A 22,312-nucleotide genomic window follows, 5' to 3' on the forward strand; every position below is an offset into this window, starting at 1 on the left:
CAAAGAGACCCAAAGCTGGGCATTCAAGTGACCTTGCACAGACACTCGGTCAGAGGGACGCCTGAAACACCTGAGTAAGGAGACAGAGAAACTGCGATTGCCGAGGGAGTTAGGGAAAAGAGACGCGGTTCCATTCATCGCAGGCGGCCACGGCGGCGGCACGCAAAAGAAAAGGCATCTTTCTGCAACCCGGTGGTGCCCACAACTGTGTCGAACTACAACTCCCAGAATCTCCAACCACGTTAACCAGAGGCAATGAGAGTTGCAATCCAGTGCCACTGGGTGTCACGACTCCTCTGGAGCGGCAGCTTTGGAGCTACTCCAGAAGGAGGAGCAGGAGGAGGAAAACCTAGCAGCGGCGGGACTTACCTGCGGAAGCCAGCAATACCACCCTTCCCAGCCGCAGGCGACGAGTCAGCAACAGCAGCTCCCACTTCTTCTCTCGCTCCGGCTGCCAGACCCGATCCTGAACACCAGCGGCGGAGGCACCACGGGACGCGGCTGCGCATGCGTTTAAAAGCACAACAACCTCGATCGGGGCGGAACCGGAGTCCGCCGATGCCAGGTAGGACTTCTGGGATGGAGTGGAGAGCTGCGCAGCTCCCCCTAGAGGATGTCGCTCTCTACTGCATGCTGTTGCCGGAGTGGAGGTTCCCCTTGCAACCTTGCCGGAGCTGCTTTTTCCGCGGGGAAGCGAGAAAAGTAGGAGAATCGGAGCTGGAGATTAATCCCTCCGAGGTCTAAAAAATACTGAAAATTGTATTTCACTTGGACTTGTCCTGAACGGTATTTTCTTGGGAGAGAAGCGAAATGATGACATCTGCAAACTGTATTGTCAACATTCCTGCCGTATTTCCTGCTTGAAGTGGTTTTTTTTAAAGCAGCTAAAAGTGGCCCGTGCAAGGCTTCCTCCCACCTCCGGGGAAAAAAAAGTTCTAAAATCCTATTTCTAATTCAGGGGGAGAGAAATCTCCTGAGGCTGAGCAGGATTATTTCCCAACAAAAGTGTTGCTTGACTCAACACTTTCTGGACCATATCCGCCACAGAGATTTCTAAAAATTTTCTTATAAATGATGAACAATCTTATGGCCTTTGACAGAAAAGGTTTTTGTGCATGTTGTACATAAAAAATTGACTTGGCTGGCCTCTTCATTCTTTTGACCACACCCTGTGGACACTGGTGCTATCACAAAAGTTTTAATCAAATCAATGAAAATGATAGTGAGTCACCTGACTTCCTTTTCCTTTCTCACCAACATTTTGTGTCCCTCAATTAAATCAAGTTTGACACTTCTGGTCTATGGGGATACTCCATCATCCAGATCATGGTTGCCCCAAAGGACCAGTTGCCTCTTGAAGAAGCACTGCTTCTTGTCTTTTCTGATTTTTTTGTTTCTGAGCTATTTGTCTTTCCTGGCTTTGATTTTTCATCATGGCAATTTCCACTGTTTGTTCTAACATTCAATTTGCTTTCTTCTGTTACTTGGTCCTAGGTAGTCTCTTTCCATATTTAACCCTGTTTGATTTTATTCCATAGTCCTCTGGTTCCATATCAATGAAGTTCAGGACTTCAAAACAGTTCCTGGCATTCTTTTTGCAAAGGATGGGAAAGTGCTTAGGATCTTATTGTTGAAACTGGCTGTAGAACCTCTCTTCGACTTCTTTCAATCAGTAACATAATCAATTTGATTTCCGTGTATTCTGTCTGACAACATATGTGCACACTGGTGTCACTTAATTGTTGAAAAATGTTACAATGAAGAAATAATTAAATCAGTAGAAACTGGTAAATTATTTTCCTGTTTTATTTCTAGGCTATCCAACTATATTTTGTTCTGTTCCTCACAATTTCCCACTTTGCTAAGTTTCCAAATGGCAAATCTAAGCATTGGAAGAAAAAGCCATCTGGGTCATTTCCAAGCCGGAAGAAAGACACTGGAAACTTGGAGGCTGATTGGAAAGATGGTTTAATGATGAAGTAGAACCACGTGAGTTCTGGGCAGCTGACCACATGGAGTTGAGAATGAGGGGTTTTTATACCTTCTCTTGGGCTTTGCACTTGAACTTCCTGTTCCTGTGCAAGAACATGCATTTTATTGGCTGTTGTCAGATTTCCATGGTGCCATGTACAAATCCTAGGAGTTTGTCTTAGCTAAGCTTAGTTGAAGTTTGGCTGATGCAATGAGCCAAACAACCCTTCGGCTTGTTGGGCAATTCCTATTGTGGCTGAGGACTAACCCTACCTTTGTTCAGACTTTGCTGCTGGGAATTTGCTTATGAATAGGGCTAGCTATCTCTTTATCTCTTAAGTGCTGATATCTGGTGGGACTATTAAGAAAGGTGGGGGCTATTAAGAGTGAGTCTGCTTCCTGCATCTAAAAAAACATGTTTCCAGGGAAATATAATATTCTGCCTTTTTTAATATTTCTCAAAATATTTCATTCTTCTAGGAGAGGGGTGAGTGCTAACTTTCTACATGTGATCTGCTAGATTAATAGATGGTGTTGACTGATTTACTGGCCAATATTAGAAAAATGTCTCCTCTCCCCCATATCAAATATGTCATCCTGCCTCTCTTGTAATGCCAATTAAACTTGGTTGAATATACAGAAACTTTTATCATTTGTTACACTAAATTCTACGATAATCTTATCATAAATTATTCTGTATTAGGATTTCTGAGCTATGTCTTTTTGTCAGTTATTTCACTGCCAAATCCTCTTCCTATAGGTTATCCCATAGTTTACAGAACCCCACCTTTATAATCCTGTAAGATACAAGAAAATGAATAACACCATTTCTGATTTTCCTGACACCAGTTCCTTATCCTTTGTAACACTCAAATAGTATCTATTCATAGAGATACTGCAGGTAAAAGTAAAGATATATGTAAACTTTCAAAGCAATCATATGCATATTTACATATTATTAAACCACTGCAGTTACTGAGGCTTAACATCTAGATAAATCTTTGAAATTGCATTGTGAATCATCTAATTCTTAATAAATGCGTATTTTGTCTGCTGCAATTACAATGTGGGACTTTTTAAGCATTCGTTCCATAGCTGCTCATACTACACCATGTCCAACCCGTGGAAACTATATTCAAGAGAAAGGTCTTTGGGAAGTTAATATGACAATATCATTTAACTGGTCCAATCACCTTTGACTAGTTACCACATAGTTTTTAGGCCACAACCTCAAAAGCCTCTTTTCCCTTTCTGACTCTTATTTTTTAATTACAACAAAATAAGAATCTAAAGGCATTTTTCTTTTACCTTCATTTTTTTGCTTTTCCATTTCTTTTCTTTCTTCTTTTTTGAATAATTGACCTTTTTTATATCACTGAGCGAAAGGAGAAAGGAATGCATCCCAACTGGAAAAGGTTGATGCAAATTATTTCTATGACTGTGACTTCCCTCCAAAGGGGTTCTCCTATGAAGAACGAGTGGAGGATAATTATAGATTTGAGATGAGCCAGATCAGCAGCTGTTGCTTGCTTGTATTTGTTCTCAGTTGTAAGTGACAGAAGAAGAAAACTTGGCAAAAACATACCTCCTGAAGTGGAAAGATGCGTTCACCCCTGTGCTTGTCAATCCAGTCCTGTGAAAGCTCCAGGGAGAAATTAGAACCCTGATAGGCTGTGTGCTGAAAGCAGAGAGAGAAACAAAGTAACCTGAATGATTTTATTTGGGGAACACAACAGCCCCACATCATCACCTCTGTATTTGAGTGCCCTAGCCAGAATAAAGGGTGAGTGTTTCCAAAATCTTATTGTGTTTCTTTTTGTTTTGGCATCGCTATGAGTGCTTGAAAACTATATCTGATTTCTTAACAGCGCATTTCTAATGCAGACAATTAATTTAACATTTAATCAATACCTAGACAGTTTACCACCTCCAAAAATACATAGCAAAGCTTTGTGGAGGTGTAAACTCCACAAAGGTCCTCCCTTAGCTTAAACATAGTTGAGGCCCTTCCACAATCACTTCATTCCTTATATGTTAGATTTACTCCACATGCTTAGAGCAGTATGGAATTACTCCAAAATGTTTGCATTAAAAAATGGAAAAGATATGGTGGAAATATTCCTACCAAAGATGACTCCCAAACTTTTGCCAACTTCTAGTTGTTTTTGGTAATTTGGGCCTTAAGGAAGAATAATACCTCTAATTATTACTTTCCATATACTTAAATATATTTAAATATATTTTAGTAAGCCCATGGAATGAGTTGTGTTAGAACTAGAATCAATATGTGGCTCACTGCTAATGTTTTTGTCATTTTTAATTCTTTTTTAACATTCATTGGGTCCCAACTATCATCAAGGGATCTTGCCTTCCAGAAACCATGAGTAAAATTGCAACTAACATATTTATTAGAAAGTTTCTTGTTGCTGATCAATGTATACCAGTGGTTCTCAATCTGTGGTCCACAGATGCTGGGAAGGGCATGATGTCATCACAGGGGGTCTGCAAAGGCTTGAAGAAATGTTATGATTTAAATCTTGAGTTAAGTCTTGGGGGTCCATGGCCATGAAAGGTATTTAAAGGGAGTCTGTGGTGTAGAAAAGGTTGACAACTACTGATGTATACCATTGATAAAGGCAAATACATTTTGTAACTTTGTATTTAGCTTAATCAATGAAAATATTTCACATCAGGGACAAGAGCTTATGTGACTACCTATATTATGTACAACAATGCTGGGCAGCTCACAAAACATAAAAATATTTTTAAAGAAAGTTCTAGGTCAACAGTTGTACATTGAGATTTTATTGATATTACCTTTTTGCAATGCCATGATTAGTGGTTGAGTAAGGCAATGCATATCCTGTCTGTCAGCAGGATTGCTACACAGTTGCAGGATCTGGTATCAATTATGGAATTCACTACCTACATCAAAAGTGATCTCTGCATGTAACTAACTTCTGCTTTGTTGAAGTTACTCTAATGTATCCAAAGGGAAGCGGGTTGGAGAATGAATTACATTACTGTAATTCTAAAAGAGCAACTTGTAAAACTCTAGTTTGATGAAATTATACAAATACCCAATAAAGCAGAATAGTTGAAGCTCAGGGTTGAAATGAGAGGCCCTTGATGTTCTCTGAGCTTAGTTGTTTTCTTGCAGACGTTTTCATTACCCAAAGTAGGAAATCCTCAGTGCTAGTATATCCAGTTCAGGAACATTCTGATGACACCTTTCATTGTGAAAACCATGACCGTTTAGGTTTAAATCAATATTCTCCATGAAGTCCATTGGTTTCATGTTGTGCCTTTATCTTCCATTTTTTCAAAAGCATTTTGGAGAGATGACCGTCACATACTCCAGTAAAGTTGCAAATGCTACCTTCTTTGGGTTCCACAGGCTACTTCTCAAATGGAAAGGAAGCATCTACAAACTGCTTTACAGAGAATTTATTCTCTTTGCCAGTCTTTACACAGCGATAAGTATATTGTATAGGTACAACTTTTTTCACATTCTACATGCTTAGTCCTAACAGAAATATTTTATAGATTCTTCCTTTAAAATATGGATGTCCAAACCTTTGGCTTACTTGAGCTGCATTAAGTGAAGACAAATTGTCTTGAGCTGCATGTGAAATATATAATATAGTTAATATATATAAATAACAAATTTCCTTTATTTTTTATATTTTAGTTACATTTTGTGCGATCATTTTACTAGCCATCCAGGGCTGCATGCAGCCCGCAGGGCCCAGTTGGACATGCCTTCTTTAGAAACTTTTCCTATTATTTTTTTTTATTTCTGCAAGTCTTGATGTTTCCCCATATCTCCCAGTGTTTCTCTTTTATACATTCATCTAGGGTACCATTTTGACTACACAAATACTGGAAATTGGAAAATGAAGCTGTTTTTGGTATATAATAGATCATAACTGTTCAAGAAGGTTTTGTTTTAAAAAGCTATGTTGAAATTTATAAGATCTGTGCAAAAGCGTTGCTTTTCAAGCTTGCTTTTTGCCATTATCAAACATCTTGTATAATTTGATTGTTTTGCAATTAAAGCAAATAATTTAGGCGATTCACTAAAATTATTTTGTGGAATTTTTGGTTATATTTAGAATCAAATGTATTGTAAAACATAGTTACATATTGTTTTAGTATTTCATGTTTTCATAAAACACTTAAATAGTTTAATGTTTCATAATTGTATCTTGACAAAGAAGGCAAGTGCCAAACAAAATTCTTGTCTTCACTATTGAGGGGAAATTGTAAATCAATTATCTCTGAAGGACACCATGTGGCAATTGTCATTTCATGGAGATATAAATTTACAATGAGCAGCTTCAGTGAATGTGATATGAGAAAATTCAGCTCAGCTTCAAATCTTAATTGAATGTCATCCCTCTGTAGAATTGCAGTTTGAAGCAAAACTAAATGTGCAAGTATTTATTTTGCAATTGTTTCAAGATTTCACTCTGCTACAATTACTAATATAATCCCTTATAGTCAGATCTAGATTTGATGTAGCTTTGAAGTCTGTAGCTATTACAACCTCCAACTGGAACTAACGGTGAAATCTCTCACTGCAGAATCTCTCAATGCCTTCCTTCTGTTAGGTCCAATATACAATCTAGTGCTGGGATGCTTAACTTTGTTCTTAACTTGTATTTATTTAGTCTTTATATCAAAAGTCCCTGTCTTTTTTTGTCACAGATTTTTCCTTTCAGGAAGCCAGAAACGGTACTTTGAGAAATTGTCCCTTTACTGTGACAAATATGCAGAACAAATTCCAGTCACTTTTGTTCTGGGTAAGCTTACATTCCATTTCATGCAGAGTAGGGATGGAAACACTTGCAAGGCTACTTTATAGAAATGTAAAACCTAAAATATACTGTACAGTTGTTGCAACCTGACCCAATCCCTAAGGATTTGAGATGGAATGGAAACATAAATAAAGTTCCAATTGATTTCCTCTAATTGGTGGCACCACACTAAGTTATTGGCTTAATGTGGAGGGGTTTTTTTGAAAAAGAAAACCCTGGATAAAACCCCCTTCCTCACTATATGTGGCAATTGTTCCAGTCTTACTTTGTGACTAGTTAACCCATCTGCTGCAGCTTCTCTCAAATCTTAAAAATGACTCACATCTGGTTTAGGAGACCCTTCCCTACCCTACTGCTCTCCAGATCTCTTGGAGGTACAATTTCCAGCATGGCCATAGTTGGAGAGCACTATATAAATAAAGGTTTACTTGGGATTTCATCAATGTATTTGGAGCAGGGATGGATGAAAAAAAGAATCTACTGCTTGATGTCAAGGGAATTACTAGAAGAGTATATATAGAGTTTATGCATGCATAATATTAGAAGATCTTCTGTTGGGTATATAACAAGTAATGTGAATCAGGATTTTTGAACTCTCCAGGGTTTTATGTTACTTTGGTGGTGAACCGCTGGTGGAACCAATTTGTAAATCTGCCATGGCCAGACAGAATTATGTTCTTGATCTCCAGCACTGTTCAGGGAAGAGATGAGTATGGCCGATTACTCAGGAGAACTCTAATGCGTTATGTAAACTTAACATCTCTCCTCATCTTTCGATCAGTGAGCACAGCTGTCTACAAGAGATTTCCAACTTTAGAACATGTGGTAGAAGGAGGTACTGTTCACTCATTTTCATTCCTGTCTTGACCTAGTTAGTCAACATTTCCCAGTGTAGCAGAAATTTGGGACAGTGCTTATGTGGAGTCCCTATAATTACACTGCATTGCAAGAAACAAGTAGAGATGAAGCTATTAGTTTTATGTTTTTATGATTACTGTAAGCTACCCAAGCTGCTTAAGATGGGTGGCCATATAAATATTTTAAATAAATAAATATTTTTATAATTTAATATGATCTTTTACTTTACTACAGGTTTCCCCAATCTGGTATTCTCTTTTTATTACAACTTCCGCAATCTTTAGCCCTCATACCCAGTGGGATGATAGAAGACAAAGATATTGGGGAAACTTGCTTTATTTTGTACAGTTTCTCATGTGACCAATCTCAGGATACGACTCAGCACTTTGTGCAATTCTCACTGTGTAACAGTACTGTCTGTCACTGGGCTAGAAATCCCCCGTGACATATAATTCTTAATTTGCTCAAAAAATGAACTCTACTCACACAGAGGAAGCCTAAAAGGCCATTAACTTGGTTTAAACAAGGTTCAAATTGCCCCTATTAAAAATCAAATTGCCCCCCTGTGGGGTATGGGCCCCACATTGGGAACCACTGATATAGTGTTATTTCTACTGGGCCCAGTATGCTGTGGATAGTTGCAAGAGAATAACCATAGATAATAGGTAGATTATATCCCATGGTACAGCCAGATGCCTCTTGTCAGTCACTCTGAAAAATAAAATGCTGGACTAAGGCCTTGATCTGATCAGCAAGGCTGTTATTATAATCTTCAGTAAAAGCTTATCATCTAGCAACAAGGGCTTCAGTTCACACATCAGAGACTAATTGTATGGAGGTGAAGTGGTTGGGATGAGAACTGAATGTGATGTACAGGATAGTTGCCTTTGGCAAAGTCAGCTAAGGTTGTGTTGCTGTAAAATATTTATGTAATAGCTATATTGTAGAGGAAAGAATTGAACTGATACATAGTTCAGACAACTAATTTTTTATGAAGCAAAGCTCTTTCAAACTATATAAGATATAATGGGCCAAAAAGATATTACTAAAACACAACATGCCATAACATGCATAACAGAAATATAGATAGTAAGGTATTGTTACTTTTCTTTGTAAATAAAATAGTGGCTGTGTGGATGTGTAGGTTGTAAAATTAACATTTATTGGGTTCATCATATGACAGATACAGTAAAATAGCTTCAAAGTCATTTCTGTTGGCCACTGGTAGTCATCTTTTATTTGAGCACTGGATTAAAAACTAGTTGTTTGAAGAAGTGAACATACATTTTAATACATGGGCATGCATAAAATCCAGCTGCATTTCTTTATACACAGGTTTTATGACAGCTGAAGAAAGGATAATATTTGATGATCTTAAATCACCCCATCTTAAATATTGGATCCCTTTTGTTTGGTTTGGAAATTTGGCAACCAAAGCAAGACAAGATGGAAGAATCAAAGATAGTGTGGACTTGCAAACATTGATGATTGTAAGTAAGCAAATGCAGTGAACAATTGTGAAAAATATTGGAAAGCCAAAAATACAATACTTATTTTTCTATTCATCTACTCCATATAAATTGTGTTTCCAATTTCTTTATCTATCTTTATTTTTTCATATTCTGAGACTTGCTGTTCTTGTATTCCTGTGCAAGGCTGTTCATAGATGAAAATGACACTCAAGGCAAAAAGAATATTCCAAAACTGCCCACTTCCTAACCTAAATGTTTTCACTGTACAGTATCTGAAGGCTATCTCCAGGCTTCAGGAAACATTTGGTTAAATGGCTGCTGATGGCCTCTTGTTACTATAGATGTTTGGCTTACCATTTGACAGTTCATTCTTTCTTATATCAGAAACATCTCAGAAATAACCAACAGACTATTACAGCAATGTAATATTGAGAGCAGAAGCCAACTAAAACCCTCTAAAGCATCTTCAGAAACCAAAAGACCCAGTAGTCCAAGAAGAAGAAGAAAAGAAATGATCTACAACATACAGTGTAAGGACTGTAACAGCCACTCTGTAGGACAAATGGGCAGAAGACTAGCAGAGCACATCCCTGAACCTCAACTAGAAGACATGATGAAAACACCTTAATTTCACAATACATGGACAAACCTAAGCATTGTTTCAACTGGGAAACTATGAGCATCCTAGACCAAGCTAAAATGCCAAAAATGCTAGAAAATTCCTAGAACCCTGGCATGCAGACAAATTAGTCATCAACAGGAACATAAACAACTTCTACATACTGACAATCAAAGAGCCAAAAAGGAAACAAAAAGACCAAAATATATCCTTTTCAGCAGCCAACATCCAGATAAGCAGGAGTTAATACTGAACCAGACAAAAAAAATCTAGCAGAAACAATACCCTAAATAAAGAACTATTAAAGATAAACTCACACTCATACCGACACTGGCAGGGAAATATTGTATATAAGCAAAGAGGTTACCATGTAGGGTAATGAAACATCTATGGGCAAACAACCAAACTCCGAGAGAACCAAGGAATCTTCAGTTTAGTGTAGCAGTGAAGCACTAGATTAGAAACCAGGAGATTATCAATACTAATCCCAATTTAAGCAAAAAGGCATCTGGGTAATCTGGGGCCAGTGACTCTCAAACCTAGGAAAGAGGCAATCCAAACATTTCCCCAAAAGTCACTAAGTAAATTGCAAGGAACTATTCCAGGCAGCCACCAGAAGCCAACATTGACTGGAAAGCACCAAAGAAAAGTGTCATCAGAACATAGCCTCAGAATTCATTATATTACTTCCTGGCAAATATCATACAGTATCTATAATAATTAATACATTGTGATAATCCTCAACAATACATCAGTTGCTCTATTTGTTTTTATTTTCCATTTAGGAGATGAATCGGTTTCGATCATGGTGTAGCCTACTATTTGGTTATGACTGGGTTGGAATTCCACTCGTGTACACACAGGTACAAAGTGAATGCTGATATATTATTAAATATATCTGAAATGTATTAGGGTAGGGTGAAATCTTGAGTGCTGAAAACTTTAAATTCATATATAAATACTTTTATATTCAAGCATTGAAAACGTTTCTGTACCTCTCACTACTCTGATTTAGCTTTTCTTAATTTAAGGCATTCAAGTCTCAGTTCCATCATCTCCAGATACAGTGTTAATGCAGGGGTGAAATGCTACCTGATTGGACCAGTTCGGACGAACCGTTATTTCCAATGATCAGCTGTGACGCGTGATTTATATTACCGTAGCTAGAAAGCAGGTTTTCCAGCTTTCTAGCTAATATAAATCGTGTGGCACAGCAGATTCCCCACACACTGCTGTTCTACTTACCTTTCAGGCGCACTCAGTAGCAGGCTCTGCCCACCCACCCGGACGTCACCATGTCCGTTTTTTATGCTCTGCGCATGCACGGAAGTTCCTGTGCATACGCAGAGGTGATGTGTGCACTCACATTTGAGAACTGGTAGCAAAGGTAAGTAGATTTCACCCCTGTGTTAATGGCGTCATAAATGGCTGAGGTGGCTGATCCTAACGAGATTCATACTTGCAACATATCTAAAGAACCAGAGATTTATAAGCCTTGTTTATTTACTGCCAAGTACAACCAAGGAATGAAATCCAAGATCTTCAGAAATAGAAACATTTTGCATTGAATGGGCCATCACGTTTTGTAATTCGTATCTTCAAAATATAGTCTTTTGCATGCCTCCTCAAGTTAGATTTCCCTAGATATTTCTTGTTGCCCTTGTTGACTAGGAATTCTGGACATTGTAATACAATACCACAGAAGTTAAGGAAGGCAGGTCTTTAGATATACTGTATAGAAAACATCCTGCATTCATTGTTACATTCATAACTTTGTATGAATTTTAACTCTTCTAGGTTGTCACCCTGGCTGTTTATACCTTCTTCTTCACCTGCCTTATTGGGCGTCAGTTTTTGGATCCTGACCAAAGCATCCCAGGTCATGATTTAGATCTTTACATTCCTATCTTCACATTGTTACAGTTTTTCTTCTATGCAGGATGGCTTAAGGTAAACAATAATGTTAAAAAGGGTTGGAATTTTCTGATAGTTTTCTTCGAAACCAGAGACTCATGTGAATGAAAGTTTTCTTACATGAACGTGAATAAAATTTTGCTAAAATTTTAATATTTTCTGGGAATCTGAGTTAACAATTTACTTAGCACCAATTGTCATGAAGCAAGAAATACTTTACAGTTGTACAATAGTGCTATAAAAACATTTGTGCGCATTTTAAAGAGCTAACAAAGCTGTTTGTCTGCATAAGAGACCTTGAGTACCTCTGCACTGAACATATCTCTTACACATTAACACTAACGATAAGACACATCAAAGTATTTAGCATTTATAACTACAGTGTTAGCTGTACTTCGAGATCAAACCTCATATGCATATTTATAGTACCTTGATAAACCCTGCCCATTATCAGGGGTGTAGATGTATTTAACTATTTATTCCTATGCCCACTGTCATCCATACAATTTCCCAGGTTTATATATAGCCTACTATCAGAACTGCAGAAACCATTCTGATATTCAACTGCATTCTGTGTAAGTGTCTGTGCCTGGTCTGAGGAAATCACAAGTTTCAAATTTCATAGATCACTTCATTAGACAAAATGGAAAGATTCACAACATTCCAACAGGAGATCCCCAAAGAATGAGTCATAGCTATCAGATGTTCACCACCAGGCCTCAAACAAGAGCAAAGCTAATTAAAGGAAACAGTTTCCAATTTTTGCTTAATTTTCTTCAAAGATCAAATTGCCTGCCTTTGACTTGGCTTGGTTGTATTGTTAAATACAGCTGGATGTACATATTCAGCCAATGCTCTTACAGTAATACAAACTTCAGACTTCTTGCATGCAAGATCTCAAAATTAAAAGATCTCACAGATCACGTAACATTGAGTCTATATTTCTTTCTAAGTTTATATCTTTTAAGAAAGGGATTCAAGTGAGTAATTAACTGTCATAATTGATAGTTATTTCTTGTCAAGCTTAATATCTGTAAAATTCATAGTTCTTTCTGTATTTTAAGTAATTTCATTGAACGCACTATAAATGCTACTTTTTGTTTTCCATGTGGAGAATAAGTGCAAATTTTATTTTGCATTTGGATTTATTAAAATGGAATATAATTTAAGTGAAGAATATTTAAGGCAACAACATCTAGAAAATATACTGATGCCATTAAAACATTTCTATTAATCATTCATTAGAATAAATTCTGCAGATTCTAGAGCTAATTATATTTTGGGTGTTTATTTGCTTGCTTTTAATACAAGGACTATTGTTTTATCATGTTTTGGTAGCATACATGGATTAACCACATTGCTGTGCTATTATAATGTACTATTGAAATTAAATTAAATCAAATCAGACATAGTGCCAGAATATATCCATTAGATGGAAGTGGTTTACCTTGCTTTTTTATAATTAATGTAAACAAGTCATCAATGCTAGTGTAGAGTTCCATTTTCCTCCCTTCACTGCCTCTAGTAATGCTTGTTTAACCTATAATGGATTTTTACTACCTAAGAAAATAAATTCCTAATAATCTTTCTTGTAAAGGAACTTTATTTTCTACTGATGCCTATTTGAGAAAGGAGTAATATGAAATGTACATATATTTCAATCTGATTTTGTTATAGAAGTCAAGTATTATACAGTAGATAGTTCTATGTTGTGGAAAGAATGAAGAAAGGAATATTAAAGTCAGGCAAATAACTTTTATAGGAACATATTTTTGAGGCTGGTGTTTGTGTGGGAAAAAATAAAGGTATGTCTTACTCAGCATATAACATAGTGACAAAAAATCACCTCTGTTTTCCTTGTCTATTACATATGGAAGCCTGTAGGTGCTTCCTTATATTGTGAAGTGACAACTTAGGTAGCTGCCAAAACTAACTGGTCAATATCAGAAAATAAAAGACTAACTGAACTGAGAGAAGAAGAAATAAAAGCTGTGAAAATATAACTAGTCTAATGGATACATGCAAAGTATGTCTTTTAGGGGGGGGAAAGGTACAGGTGGAGAATCCGTCTAACTATCTTATATATTTTATACCTAGTGGTTAACAGGCAATAAAACTATGCATGCAAAGTTGATTTGTAATAATTATTTGTTTTCACTAAAATTCATGAGCTATATTACAAATTTATCATGGCAGGCTATACAGTTTAAACAGAATAAAAACTAGTTTCAAGAAAATTTAGTGTATTAATGGTAAAATAAATAAGGATTGGATATTGAAGAAGGTCATTCTGCTGGCATATAACATCCACTGGTGAAAAATAGATTTTTCTGCTCCTTCACTGCTCCAAATTAGTTTCAAAGGACTGAATGGCTTTCCAGGATAGATTTGGACCAAGCACAGCCAAAACAAAAGGAAAAACAAACACTGTCCTTTTACATGAGCTGGTTTTCTTGCATAATATTTTGGGCTATAACTTTTAAAGAATAATCCAGACTGTTATTCTAATTTCTAGCATTATTGGTATCCTAGCTTCTGATTTAACAATGTTGTGGTTGTAGTACCTTAGTGTTATTTATTATTGTATATTATAAAATAATATACAATAAAATAATATATTATATTTCCAAAACACTATTAAAATCAAATACATGCAATAAAATAGGACAAAGCTGATAAACTACTCTAAAACCATAATCAAACAAAAATAGCAGCAAATTTTCAGTTCTGTTAATGTCCAATAATACATATCTCTGCAACACATATAACTGGTTTCTGACTTAGTCTTACTAAATAAAAAATACTTCTCCCTTTGGTATTTTTCACAAAGTAAATGTCAGGTGCGACTTCATTTAATAATCAGGAAAGAAATCACTCAACTCCATTTGTTTGAAATTAAGTGTACGTTTACTAATTACAAATGAAAAGTAGCGAAGCTAAGCTGAATCTGGTTAATTAGGCACAAAAGCAAAGAATGTACAATTCAATCCCCTCCCCTTGGCACCCCAGTCCATAGTCCAATTATAATTCACCCAACTGTCAGGTGGGAGATATCTTCAAAAAACATCACCAGGATGGAATGCTGGACAGTTAACCTTGGCGGGAAACTCCCTTCCTCCACATGCGCAGTGAGATGGTCAGGTCAGCATCTAGAATCTTCCTCCAACACATAACGATTCCCTTCCCAAATACAATGCCCCCCTCCCCGTTTCAATGGCAGCCGAAGCAGCAGCAAAGCAGAGGCTGACAGTAAATTTCATCATAGCAAAGTCAAGATGTTAAGACATCCTAAATGGAATTTGCCTGTTGAAATGGATATGCTGAATTATTTTAATATAATTAGTACAAAATTGTTACCTGCTTCAGCATAACAAAGGATGCAGAAATGTATTTTCCTCTGGATATGTTTTCATCTATATCTCTGATTCACAAAGGACATTTAATTATAAGAGTATGTGTATTCTTTTGCAAGGAAAACAGTTTTAAAGCCAGATGATTTTAAGTTGTTGCTTGCCTGCCAATCACATTATATATAGGACAGTGATTTTCTCACATGAAATCCTTTTAATCCTAGCCCTTGTTGTCTGGGATTAGTCTGTAATCCTTTTTGTTGTGGTAGCCAAGTGTCTAAAATAACGTGTAATTGTCTTCCATTGCATTCCATTCAATCCTGTGAGATTATATGCCACATACCAATGCAGCTAGCCAATACAAAGTTTCCTAGTGTTGTCACACTTGTATATATCTTTCAATTTCATTTAAGGGTGTGCTGTTGTAGTTTTGCCAATACATAAAATAACCAACTTGTTCATAGGAAGAGGAAATTTAGTATTTTCCAGATTACAACTTTGCCATGATACTTTTGAGGGATGTCTGGAGCAAAAGAAATTGAATAATAAAGAATGCCAGATTGTTTACTAATCTAGCCGCTTGATAAAATTGTAGACTTTATTTACTTAGTTATTATTAGTTTGTTTCATAGTGAAATAAAAGAAAATACAACTACTGCAGTCTTGGTTTAAGATATAAGGATTGGATGCCCATGTAAAAGAAAAACATATGGAACAGCTAGGGAAATATGAATAAATAAGAATAATAGACAAAGTCCTCTGAGATTCAAGGTAATGTACAAAGAAAATTGATTGATTGATTGATTGATTGTGTGCCATTAAGTCAGTGTTGATTCTTAACAAACGTGGATTTTCTCCATGACCATCTCTTTCTAACCTAATCTTCCTGGCATTTCAGTGGTCCACCCATTGCCACTGTAACCAAGTCAATCCACCTTCCAGATAATCTTGCTCTTCCTCTCTTTCTTCCTTTCTTTCCATTTTTATCAGCAAAAGAGCCTCTTCCAGAGAGCTGTAATTTTCCTTAATGTGCCTGAAGTAGGATAATTTGAGCTTGGTCATTTGTACTTTAAACTGTGGGTTTATTTGTTTTATGATTCATTTGTTTGTTTTTTAGATATCCATAGTATTTTCAGGAGTCTTCTCAAGCAGTAAGGTTCAAAAGCATCAGCTTCTTTAAAGCCATACTTTCACATCTATAAAGTGTTACAGGGAATACTATCGCCTGCATTATTGATGAGAAACTGCCAAATAGGCTGGAATGAGGAGTCAAGCAAGGACCTAGCCTGGAGTTGTTGTGCGGCCACAAGCAGCAGTATAACTTGACCTCCTCACAAATCCATGATCGTTCCCAGAGGAAGCAAGCAGCCTGATGAGATCCTTGTAACATAGGTGGTAGAAAGTACTGACTTCAACTGTTCACATGTGGTTCTGGTTGCTTGCATCTCACAACTATTCCATATTTATAGACACACATCTGAATAACTTTTCAAGATCTTCATGGATGTTCCTCCAAGTACTAGCCTATGTGTCTTTCTTGACTGATTGTTCCCTTACTTTTGACGGTTCATCCTAAAAGGCAGAAGCTATCTATCACTTCAATAGCTGCATTATCAGTTTTAAGGCTGAAGTGTTGTCACTGTTGCCATTCATTTGGTTTTCTTCCTGTTTAATTTCAGTCCATTTTTCACTGTGCTGCTTGACTTTTATTACTACTTTACAGCTTGCAGCTCCTTTGCATTTTCAGTTATCAATATTGTGTCATCAGAATAATGCAAGTTATTGATGTTTCTTTCTGCAATGTTAAAACCACACTCATCTCACACCAATCCAATTTCCCTTAATATTTATTCGGCATGTAAATTGAATAAATAAGGTGGAAAGATATTGGATGGTCTAGGAAAGTATATCAAACAGTACCAATCATAAACAGGAATGCAGCAAAACAAGCCTAGCATATTTTACCTAAGTATGGTATATTTTACAATGGAGGAAGAATATTCAGAGGAATCCCACCTATCAAACCACCTTTTGCACCTCATGGTTCTACCTCATGCTTCCACTATTTCATTCTAGGCCACCATTTCCCAACTTTCTGAGACTTTTATGAATTGTAATCACTATGACTGGATACCGTTCCACTCGTGAAGAGTTGACATCCTACATCCTTGATTGCTTCTAGCTCACTCTATCAACTGTGTTGTGGGAAGGAGAGAGGGTGAAAGGCAATGTAAGATGAACCCTATAGCCTGCTCTGATTTCCATTTGTTACCAACAAGTGTCTTGTGGGAAAGTTCTTTGAATGTTGTTACTTTGTTTTTAAATAATATGTATTGTTTGGGTGGAATTGTTTGAAAGATAATTTGGGAAGATTATAATCCCAAAAAGCAGAATATAAATAATTGCAATAAATAAATAAATATGCAAATATTTACACCTTCAGCTGTCCATTTTTAATGTTTTGTTCTATTTATTTTTGTTAGGCTGTTCTGAGTGTTGTATCTGGAGAGGAATGCAACATATCCATCTAACAAATAAATACACAAAGCAATAGTCTCTTGAAAAACCAAGGATTAATGCTTACAAATATGGCATGTCCATAAATATCTCATCACACAATGTAGTGTATCTATTCCATGTGAATTTCTCCTTGATGTTGCCAAAGAACCGTTCATATCTGTAATGGTTAGATGTGTTTGTAAATCAGCTTTGGATAATCCAACTTTAATTACAGGTTGCTGAGCAACTTATCAACCCATTTGGTGAAGATGATGATGATTTTGAAACAAACTGGTGCATAGATAGGAATCTCCAGGTAACACCCTTTTGCTTCATCTGATTGCTATTTTTTGCTGTCTTGCAACATCATAAATTTATGCAATTTCTAGCAAGAAATAGCACAAGTGTTGCATCCTGCTCCCATCTTTATAAATATTTTCAGGATTAAAGTAAAATTATTTATAGTTCAGTGCTCATATACAGTGCTCATTTTGCAAGCTGCTGAAGCTTCCTTGCTGTTGGTTCATTCGCTTTTTCATTTACATTTCAATTCCTGCTTAGGTTACTTTTTTGTATTACTGTCAAGGGGTCTACAAACATTGTCTTATCATGTGCAACTGCAACTAATGCTACAATATGGATCAAGGCATTCAAAATATATTGCTGGGTGTTATCCAGTAGAGTAAGATGCAGTTCATGGCAAGATTGCTGAAGCAATAATGGAGCTGTTCAGCAAGAAGTCTGAGCATGCAGTGTCTAGAAATTGAGAAAGAAATATTCCAGCAACATTCAGGTAGTAATATTAGAAAGCCATCTTTTAAAACATAATTAAAGAACCATTCCAAATAAGGATTTCCCCCTGTTTTGAGCATTTCTGTTCCTGGGATTTTTAAACTATGCTGGTGGGAGTAGCCAGAGTGATTAGATTTGGTAACCTGTAGACTTCTCTGGTAGAATGTCTTCTGTCAGGATTACATGATGGAAGCTGACTCGTTATTAATATCCATTAGGTCTTGCAACAGGATCCCCCCCTTCTGAGATTGTCTAATTTTTGTTCTAATTTGATTCATTCTGATTGCAGGTAAGGCTACATCAAGGCTGTCTCACTCAGTTACTGGATATCTAAAGATCTAAAAGCATCTTCTAAAGATTTGTTTCCTCTTACATGGTTACCACATTTAAACTCTCCTTTTGGCCCAGAAAAGTACAGGCTGCTGTTGCTGCTTTAAATAAAAATGATATGGTTGTATTATGCAGTTTTTTGGATTGTGACTTATATTTGAGATGTTTAAAATGTGCATGGCAGGTGTTCTAATTCTTAATTCTTATAGGTTTCACTATTGGCTGTTGATGAAATGCATATGAATTTACCAAGAATGAAAAAAGATATTTACTGGAATGATTCTTCAGCCCGTCCACCATATACATTAGCAGCTGCAGATTCCTGCATACCATCCTTCCTTGGATCAACTATTGAAATGGGGTATGCAAATCTGCAATGTCTTATCCTACTTTTTCATATACAAATTATAATATATCATTAACATCCTCTTCTTGTAATTAAAAAAAAGTTAGATGGAACCTTTACTTACCCGTCATTATATTCCCCCTAACATATTACCATTGAAAATCTGTTAATAAGCAACATTTTTCAGTAATAAAGGCTATGGAAAAGACAATGAATGCTATGGAATTTTCCGCCTCAGGTGACCTTTGATAACTTTGAGGCATTCTCATAAAAGATTGTCTTTTTTCTATCAGTTGAATATATTTTTTCTTTGACCTAGGTAAGAATTATATTTTGTTTGATCTTAGCTTTTAGTTGCATTTTTAATTTAATTTAATTATGTGATGTGAACCCTAGTAGGAATAAGGACAGGCGATTTTGACCTTTCTTTCAGCCTGCCCTGTTTCAGAGATTTGTTGTGGAAATAAAATGGATGGGTCTACCCTTCACTCAGCTGGAGGAAGAGTGGACAGATTGGACAAATTCAAACATTTCTTTTTGACTTACCAGAACCCATTGATTAAAACCATGAACAGCATTTAAACAGTTTATTTTAAATAAAAGGAACACTTCAGTGCTGTTTGGAATTCTCAGATGAAATCCAACAGGCTTTCCTGAATATTTTAGAAATATATATCAAGAGGATTTGGAATCTGAATTTAATTAATCAAGCTGGAAATGCATGATATAAAATTTCCTCTAAATCTACTTTCAGTCATCAAATTACTATAAAATAATTCATAAATTCACATAATACGGGTGTTCTCCAGATATGTGGACTTCATCCAGCATACAATTATTATTGAGAATGTCAGGAGTTAAAGTTCACATGGCTAGAGTGGAAGAAATACAATTGGGGGAGGCTGTTCATTATTTTTGTGGGAAGGGTTATTGAATATGAACAGGATTTTTCTTTCCCTGAAAAAACAAAATATTCACATAACCCCAGGTTTTGATTTTAAGGGCCGGTCCTTGTTGGTTTATTTTTCTGCTTTGTATTTTTTTATTCTGATATTTTTTTCATTGAATAATAATTTATAAAATATTTTTCAGAGAAAAATGAGATATGTATAATATTTAATAAAATAATGGCATAGCCCATACAGCAATGGGCTAGCCTAGAAACCCGTGGCATGACAAAACCGCGCTTGACTAAGCCGCGCCCGATTAAACCGCGTCGCTGACGTCATCAACAGGGCGACAACAGCGAGCGCGGAGAAAGAAGGGTGCTTTAAATAGCGCTTTGAAAGCAAGCCGATTCAACTTAAGGTAAGGGTTAGCTTTAGGGTTAGCTTTAGGGTTAGCTTTAGGGTTAGGTTAAGGGTTAGGGTTAGGTTTAGGGTTAGGTTAAGGGTTAGGGTTAGGTTTAGGGTTAGGTTAAGGGTTAGGGTTAGGGTTAGGTTAGGTTAAGGGTTAGGGTTAGGGTTAGGTTAAGGGTTAGGGTTAGGATTAGGTTTAGGGGGTGAGGTTTAGGGGTTAATTTTAGGTTTAGCGTTTACAGCGTGCTTCTGTCTCCGCGCTGTTGTCGCCCTGTTGATGACGTCAGCTACGCGGTTTCGTCGAGCGCGCTTTAGTCGAACGCGGTTTTGTGGTGGAACCTAGAAACCAGGAGGCTTCTAGCCCTTCCTTAGGCATGAAAGCCAGCTGGATGACTGGCCCTGTCAATCTCTGTCATGGGCTGAGTTGAGCACTCACCTCACAGGGTTCTGTTGTGGGGAAAATTAGGAGGAAGGATTAGTAGGTATGTTCACTGCTTTCAGTTGTATATGAAAAAATCTGGGAATAATAATAATAAAAACAACAATAATAAAATAATTGGTTGATTGCAGATCTAATAATATGACCACAATATTAAAACTATTTTTGTATTTATACCACTACTTAAGGAATTGTTTGTAATAATAGATACAATTCAAATAGGATCTGCAAAAAGTTAGGGCCTGTGTTTTGTTTATTAGCCAACCAGCCATACCTCTTCAGAGAAAATCCAACGTATTGCCCTTTCTTTCCCCCCACTCTCCCCTCCACTCCCCATTCAGGAATGATCATTCGGTCTCCTCAAGTTTTACTGAGATTGTTTGAGGACTAAAGGTTTCATTTGTCCTTATAGAGTTTTTTCCTTTGCCAATGATATAGGTCAAGAGATCCAGTTTGCTCTTAATACATAAAATAAATGTTGCATGTTTTTTCTTGCAGCCTGGCAGACAGTCAGTTCTTCCATGCAGAAAACTGGCTCCGGGATGATGATAAAGTTAGAAGGCAGCATTCGGTGCTGCGAAGGGTGAAACGCTTTCTGAGTGTCCGAGAAGTCTCCCCTTTGCCCAGCAGGAGGACCTACCAACGGCAATCCAGTGAAAGCTCAATTTTTTTCCCATCACATGAAATGCGTCATATTGATAATCTTCTGGAAATGCACTCTAGAGGGAGACACTTCCCTTTAAATGGCAGAAAAACTCATAACTGGTCTGATAAGGATGGAAAGATGCATGGAAGTATGGATCTTACAGTTATTCGAGAAAGCAGCAAGAATGATGCTCTAGAGAATTCCAATCAATCCAAAGTGGATGAGAGAATTAGCAAAGTAGACTCAGTAACTGTCAAAACTAAGAGCAAAGAAACCAGAGTAGATTCAGACAAGGACTCCTCTGTCATGACAAGAAAATATTTGGGCAGTCAAAGTGAGTCAGAAACAGATTCTGAAGGAATTGTGCTGACCCACTGTGGAACACCCAACAGCAATGCAGATTTGTTGACAACACCTTCAGAAACAGAACCTCCTCATATGGAATCCAAGCAACAGGATCCACCTTTGGGTATGCCAAAAGGAAATAAATCACCCTCGTCTCAAAAATCAACTGTCAATATGGCAGATAATCAAAGATGGAGATTTCCAGATGTTCTTGCTCAGCATGAAGTGCTCAGTACCAAAGAATTGGCAACTTCCTCTGGAAAAAACAACTTAAGTCCAGATAGCACACCTACACCTAGTCCTATTTCTCCAAATACATTTGACATATGTTACTTACTAGAGCAACCAGATACTAAAGAAACTGATATTCTTCATATAGCTGAGTTTAACAATGATTCCACTAAAGATCATCTTTGACAAATAGAGTGCTATGGACTCATAGTTTTGATATAAAGTTCTTGGCATGTAGAATGTTAATTTGCCTTGGAGAAACAAAGCTTGGCAGCCCACATAATGTCTATCCTACCGTGTATTTTCAATGCTTTTATTTTGATAAAAACAATTTAAAAATGTTTGAACTTACCTTTATTTTTAGACATATGTAAATACAAAT

At 36.7% G+C, this 22,312-nt stretch overlaps 2 protein-coding genes across 7 annotated transcripts in view; one reads left to right on the top strand and one right to left on the bottom strand.

The window, feature by feature from the left end:
- RAB3IP (RAB3A interacting protein) overlaps positions 1-499 on the bottom strand; it is a 29,977-nt gene extending 29,478 nt beyond the window's left edge. For 3 of the 4 annotated variants that reach the window (XM_032220518.1, XM_032220516.1, XM_032220517.1), the window contains exon 1: positions 370-498. The gene's annotated coding sequence lies outside the window, so the exon portion shown is untranslated. Of the gene's footprint in view, positions 1-369 lie in introns of all 4 variants that reach the window. The other variant, XM_032220519.1, reaches the window with a different exon arrangement.
- On the top strand, positions 479-22,270 carry BEST3 (bestrophin 3). Of its 3 annotated transcripts, XM_032220514.1 has the most exons (12): positions 479-565; positions 1,816-1,989; positions 3,518-3,754; positions 5,301-5,464; positions 6,682-6,776; positions 7,393-7,626; positions 8,985-9,139; positions 10,526-10,603; positions 11,538-11,690; positions 17,739-17,819; positions 18,835-18,986; positions 21,207-22,270. In XM_032220514.1, exons 4-12 carry the CDS (start codon positions 5,313-5,315, stop codon positions 22,114-22,116), a joined length of 2,010 nt encoding a protein of 669 aa, XP_032076405.1. In that variant the 5' UTR covers positions 479-565; positions 1,816-1,989; positions 3,518-3,754; positions 5,301-5,312; the 3' UTR covers positions 22,117-22,270. The 3 variants fall into 3 exon arrangements, with proteins under 3 accessions (XP_032076405.1, XP_032076404.1, XP_032076406.1); XM_032220513.1 differs by lacking the exons at positions 479-565; positions 1,816-1,989; positions 3,518-3,754 and having other exon boundaries at positions 3,762-5,464; XM_032220515.1 differs by lacking the exons at positions 479-565; positions 1,816-1,989; positions 3,518-3,754 and having other exon boundaries at positions 3,762-5,464; positions 7,573-7,626.
- The last annotated feature ends 42 nt before the right edge of the window (positions 22,271-22,312 follow it).

The sequence above is a fragment of the Thamnophis elegans genome, chromosome 7 (assembly GCF_009769535.1).
Source record: "Thamnophis elegans isolate rThaEle1 chromosome 7, rThaEle1.pri, whole genome shotgun sequence".
NCBI classification, from domain to species: domain Eukaryota; kingdom Metazoa; phylum Chordata; class Lepidosauria; order Squamata; family Colubridae; genus Thamnophis; species Thamnophis elegans.

Excerpts from the sequence above, each read along its gene's own strand:
- BEST3 (XM_032220513.1), top strand. The coding sequence starts at position 5,250 with ATGAAGTCCATTGGTTTCATGTTGTGCCTTTATCTTCCATTTTTTCAA. Across the intron at positions 11,691-17,738 it reads TCTATGCAGGATGGCTTAAG|GTTGCTGAGCAACTTATCAA; the intron begins GTAAACAATAAT and ends CTTTAATTACAG. Across the intron at positions 18,987-21,206 it reads GGATCAACTATTGAAATGGG|CCTGGCAGACAGTCAGTTCT; the intron begins GTATGCAAATCT and ends TTTTTCTTGCAG.